Source organism: Schistocerca cancellata, chromosome 5 (assembly GCF_023864275.1).
Source record: "Schistocerca cancellata isolate TAMUIC-IGC-003103 chromosome 5, iqSchCanc2.1, whole genome shotgun sequence".
NCBI lineage: Eukaryota > Metazoa > Arthropoda > Insecta > Orthoptera > Acrididae > Schistocerca > Schistocerca cancellata.
The window spans coordinates 733,965,914-733,971,913 of record NC_064630.1 but is presented as its reverse complement, the minus strand read 5'-3'; the positions used below and the strand labels follow the sequence as shown (position 1 = coordinate 733,971,913).

The 6,000-nt window shown below is 37.0% G+C and overlaps 1 protein-coding gene across 1 annotated transcript in view; it reads right to left on the bottom strand.

Moving 5' to 3' along the window:
* Positions 1-4,055: 4,055 nt before the first annotated feature.
* Positions 4,056-6,000, bottom strand: part of LOC126188785 (ankyrin repeat domain-containing protein 12-like) — a 127,891-nt gene continuing 125,946 nt past the window's right edge. The window contains exon 9 of the mRNA XM_049930398.1: positions 4,056-4,541. Within this exon, the coding sequence (XP_049786355.1) occupies positions 4,362-4,541 (180 nt within the window). The 3' untranslated portion in view covers positions 4,056-4,361. The remainder of the gene's footprint in view (positions 4,542-6,000) is intronic.

The following is a 6,000-nucleotide window of genomic DNA, read 5'->3' as shown; positions in this document are numbered from 1 at the left end:
AACATTCCATTGTTGTTGAGTTAATTTAAATCTTGTTTTTCAGGCAAACAATTATACATTGCATGTTGGACCAACATAAAACTTACTCATTTTTGCATCCAAAAGCACAACACCAAATGTAGTTTGTAGCAATATACTTTTGAATAAATTAGATGCAATACAGGTGAGATGATTAGTTGCACATTTTCTTCAAATTCAGAAAGCCAATACCAAAAATGACCAAGTGAAGTGGATCTTTATAGCTAGTTTACACTTTTTTATAAGTCCACTATAATTTGATTAAAATTACTTGATGGTTGATATCTGTCCCTTGCTACTACATTGCTGCCACATCGGCTGCCTGCTACTGCTGGGTTACAGATGACATATAAATATGCTGGGTCAATTCACAAGTGCTGTTGTGTAATGTGGAGCAATGTTAGAAGTGGCCGCTGAAAGGTATGACAGAAAAGGCAGACGCTCTGTCAACAGCTGATTTTAGGTGACCAATGATTAACTGTGGCTGATGATGCATTTCATACCCCTTAATTTAAATTTGTGTCTTGTCTTAACCACAACCTCGTGATGTGCAATGTATCTGAGAAATCATCAGTCAACAATCTGTGTCAGAACAAAAATTGCAGCGATTAAAGAGAACCTCTACAAGCTAACTCAAGACAAAAAAACATTCAGTTTCAGTGCTAAAAGGAAAGTAATTTCTTGCTGTCATTGCTTACCTGAAACTATACTCACACTGACTACACAAGCTGCCACTTACCAACCAATGTACTAGTCCTTGATGTCAGTTGGGTGCAGATTATGTGCAACAAAAGGAGATTCCAGATGAAAAAAGAATGATAGGAAGAAAAATAAGATCAATTAAAAAATAAATACAATGGTGAAAATGGTGCAGCAAAGTACCGTATTTAATCGAATCTAAGCCGCACCAATGAGACTCGAAATCGAGGAAAAAAATTTTCCCGAATCTAAGCCGCACCTGAAATTTGAGACTCGAAATTAAAGGGGAGAGAAAAGGTTTAGGCACCACCTCCAAATCGAAACAAAGTTGGTCCATTGTAATATGAGACACAATTTAGGTCGAATGTATGAGGGTACAGCTACAGTAGTTTGGTTCGAGTCTTTAAGCTTAGCAGTTAAGCATTGCCAGGTAGCCATTGCTATGCGTCAGGCGCTCTGTCCGTATTTATATGGGTACCCTTCCTTTTTCACGTGCTTCATCTAGTTTGAATTCATTGCTTATTTTTCTTTGATCTGACAAGTGCCGTTCTCTTTGTTATAGGTGTTCACGTCACTCCAAGCTGAAAATGCATTACTATACTGTGTTATGCATTGTTTGTCGCATTCTGATAATGAGTGTTTACGGCCTGTCGCCGCTCACGGAATGGCTTGCTTCTGTGCACGCTACCGCCGCTTACAATTTAAGAAAGAAAAAAAGGAGAGGAATCGCCTCATTAGCGAGACACTGGCAAGAGACTGCTATTTGTTGTTACTTACACTGCTGCTTTCTTTGATATTGGTCAACAAGAACCAAACAGTAGACTGCGTATGATAGAAGATGTTCTGAACAAGAGTTTAAAGAAAATTTTTCTCCATTTGAAAACCTTTGCAGATGCCTCTTTAGTACATTACATTCTGCACAGAAATTAGTCATCTTAAATTTAAAAATCTAGTCAATTGCCGTGCTTCATTTCTCACTGTATCACTATTAGGCATAAGAATAATATGAATATAAACATGACACAATACGCATATTCTTCCGCATTTGCTGTTGTCTCACTCTAGTTTCGTAGTTTATTAGGCAGACAGGATTTAAATGATATAGCAGCAAACACGAAAGAATACATGACAAAATGTTTATATTCATAATTTTCTTATCATGAAGAGAATACTGCATGTGATTCACAATTCATAAAATTTCCTATTAGCAACCATCTCTTCTCACAGGTAGGAAAAAATTAAGAACGTAGAATTGGCCATATTGACAAACATCCCAAACACTCTTGCCAGTCGGACCATTGAAATGCTGCTACATTCGAAGATGAACACTATGGAATTTGTATTTACTTCGTTGGATAATGTATGAAAATGCAGTGGTCGAAACTCGGGGCGGAGAAAAAAGCTCGTCTTCCACCTTTTTTTTAAATTTATTTACTGACGCAGAGGTTTTGGCGCCAGTATTTTTCTTTGTGCCTGCAAAGCATGCCTGTGTAGTGCTACATATATTAGGCAGCAGAAGCTAGTTGTGACGGCACCTACTAACAGTTTTCAGAACTTCTGCTTACTTTGCACTCTATTCTAAGCCGCAGGCGGTTTTTTGGATTACAAAAACCGGAAAAAAAGTGCGGTTTAGATTCAAGTAAATACGATATTAGAAATAAAGAAATACATTCAAACCAATTAACTGAATAAAAATAATAATCTTTTGATTAGATTTAGAAATAAAAAAAAATTCCTGATGTTTGACAAGATTTGAGCTTACGCTGAATTGTGCCTTGTGTGGAATTATCCAGTAGTGTTTGGTTAGTGCTGAGTAGGAAATGTGTGTGTGTGTGTGTGTGTGTGTGTGTGTGTGTGTGTGAGAGAGGGAGAGAGAGAGAGAGAGAGAGAGAGAGAGAGAGAGAGAAAATTGTTTGGGTGCAGCTATTGTGCATGATTATATACGAAATAAAAGTTCCAGACACATGATTTGGAAACCAAAGACATCAATAAAGAAAGCCGGACATGGACTTGAAGTGAACTGATCAATTGTTGTGGAAGTCTGGCCACGGCAAATGGTTTGGGCTTGATACTGAGTGCTCAGGTGGAGGAAACCAGCTCCAACACCTTAAGTGTCAACTATCAAAAAATTGTAATCTGATGCTTTAAATGCATGGTATTTCCCTACATTTTGGAAATAAAGTATTTGCAGTTTTCTTGTGCTACATCTTTCAGTACATTAATTTGTTATGCTGATCTTTCAAACATTCTATCATGGCTATATTACCTGCAAAAATAAAAATCTTTTTCCAAACAATTCCTCTTAGTCTCTATTCTTAAATGTTTCCAGGGCTTCCGGAGTTTAATTTCTTGTAATGTGCATTTGAAAGAGAGTTGAGAGAGACCATCTCCCAGTCAAACTCCTGTTACGATTTCAAAGGGTGTAGAGAAATTCTGGATTTGGTGCTATTTAACAAGCTGACTGCCGTATGGCCGCCAGTGACCAAATCAGCACCACACACCTGATGCTGTGTGGCCAGTGGCAGCCACAGCAGGGCCTCGTACCATGTGCCAGGCCTGGCTTTGTGGTGAAAGCACTCATCACTGAGCAAGTGGCAGTGGACATGTCGAGATTACTCTCATCTAGAATTTTTTTCATCAACTGTCATTTCTGTAGGTATGTTAAATAGCACTCACAGTTGATGGCATTATAGACCTTTTTAATATCTATCATTATTATCTTTCTCTCGGCATCTAATTAGGTTTATACTGTTGCAATTGTTATTTACAAACAACAGATGACACATGGCATGTTCTTGATGTCAGGTAACAAGGTGCATCCTTGCTGCCTTAACAGGTTACACTGACACCACCACAATAATTTGACATATCAACTGATTGACCTAATATAGTGAGATGACAAAAGATGTGGGGTAGCAATATGCCCATTTACATATGGCGGTAGTGTCGGGTACACAAGATATAAAAGGGCAGTGCATTGGTGGAGCTGTTATTTGTACCCAGACAGTCGTGAAAAGATTTCTGGTGTGATTTGGCCACACAACAGTAACTAACCGCTCAACGGTAATTAACAGACTTTGAATGCAGAATAGTAGTTGGAGCTAGACACATCAGATGCCAGGCGAAAGGAGGTCTGACAATATTAGGAGGTATCCCATGACTTTTGTTATTTTAGTGTACTGTCATAGTGGGAGTTATGGTCTGATAAATATTTTAATACTTTTACTGTAGATTTTAATGTTTATTTTTTTCCCCAAACCAATTACTGGGAAAGTTACTTATAAATTTTTACATAAAATGTACATGTCTAACAAAATAATTTACAAAATTGGAGTGTGTCATTAGAATGCTATTTATTAACAGACATTTTAAAAATAGTATCTTTATTTTACATTTCTCATATGTACAAATACAAAGATGCACAGAAAAATTAATTTTGCACCAACAAACAGCATTCCCAAGTACACTCGCTAAGAGAACAGCAACTACCAATGAAAAGAAGTAATGAAGTGTCACACTGATAGTATGTAGCTTACATGTGATGCTGGGAGATCTTTCACAGTTTTGTTGCCACATCTTCCTTTTTACATTTCTTAATATAGCCTATTTGAGATGCTAGCTTGCAACTTAAATGGCATACGTACTCAGGCTGGCAAAAGGTCAAAATCATCATTAACCAACACCATTGGCACATGGCTTTCATCAATACTGGGCCGGGCCTTATATTCACACAAACTCAGCTCTTTCATTTTCCATTCCCAGTCCATACACTGAACTGCATGTAGTGCTCCTGCCTCAATTCGGTGCCGCTGTAACATTGCCTCCTGTGAACAACAGAAAAATGTTTCTCTCTTCACTGTAATAGGTGTAGCATGAAGTTCAGCACCCATTCTGAAAAAACACACACACACACACACACACACACACACACACACACACACACACACACACACACACACACACACACCTGCTTAGGCAAATCAATTCTTTCTTTATGGAAAGGACAGATTGCTGCTCACTACATAGATGAAACATTGAGATGCACACAGACACAATGAAGAAAAAGGAAAAGAATGCTAGAAATGTTCAGCTTTCCAACTACCTCCTCCACCACATCAGAACTAGAATGAACACAAACACTATCCTGCCTGCACTCTAAAGCCTAACTGCAATTGCACTTGAGGTGAGCAGCAGTCTAGCTGGGATAGATAGTGGGGATATTGAAGAGGTTTGGGGTAGGGAGAGGGATGGGGAGCGATAGGAAGATAGGGTGAGAAGAATTGTGAATTGTGGTTTATTAGTCTCATAACTTACATAATCTAAATCATTTGATTTAGGTACAGGAGACACATCAAAATTTTGGTAAAGTTTTACCATATACATACACCACCTGATTTTAACAAATTGTACCATAACAATAATACAATATAAAAATACACATACAATAAAAAACTAACAATTAATTAGAACAACTGATTTTAACGAATGGTATCATAATAATAATACAATTTTGTTATACATACAATAAAAGGCCAACAATTAATTACCCCTTGCTCAAATTATCATGTCATACTTTATGAATTCTTCTACTGAATAGTAGCATTTATCCCACAGAATCTGCTGTAGCTTTATTTTTAGACTCTCTGGCTTCATATTAAATATATGTTTGCCCATTACCTTGTTATATATTGTCATCCCCATATACAGTGGAGTTCGTGCATATAATTTCAAATGGTGTGTGGGTAACATAAAATTATTTTTATTTCTTGTGTTGTACGTGTGGTTAAAATGATTCTCCTCAAATAATTTTTGTCTGCTGTGTACAAAGATTATAATTTCATAAAGGTATATGGAGGGAACTGTTAGGATTTGCAGGTTCCGAAATAATGGGCGACAAGATTCTTTTTGTTGTGCACTACACATGTATCTTATAATTTTCTTTTGCAATTTCAGTATTCGAGATACACTATTTGAATTTCCCCAAAAAAATTATACCATACCTTATGACAGATTCAAAATAACTACGATATGCTATTTTTCGTGTACTCATGTCAGTAGAGTTTGATAGTATTTGCATTGCAAATGCAAAGCTGCTTAGTTTATTTGATAAGAATTCAATATGCGTACTCCAGTTTAAGTCGTTGTCCACATTTAGTCCTAGGAATTTGACTGTGTTAACTTCTTCCATAGGACGATTGTGATGATGTATTTTAAGATCCACACATTTCAAATGTTTGGTTTTGAAATGTACCATGTTGGTTTTTGCAATGTTCAGTTTCAAGC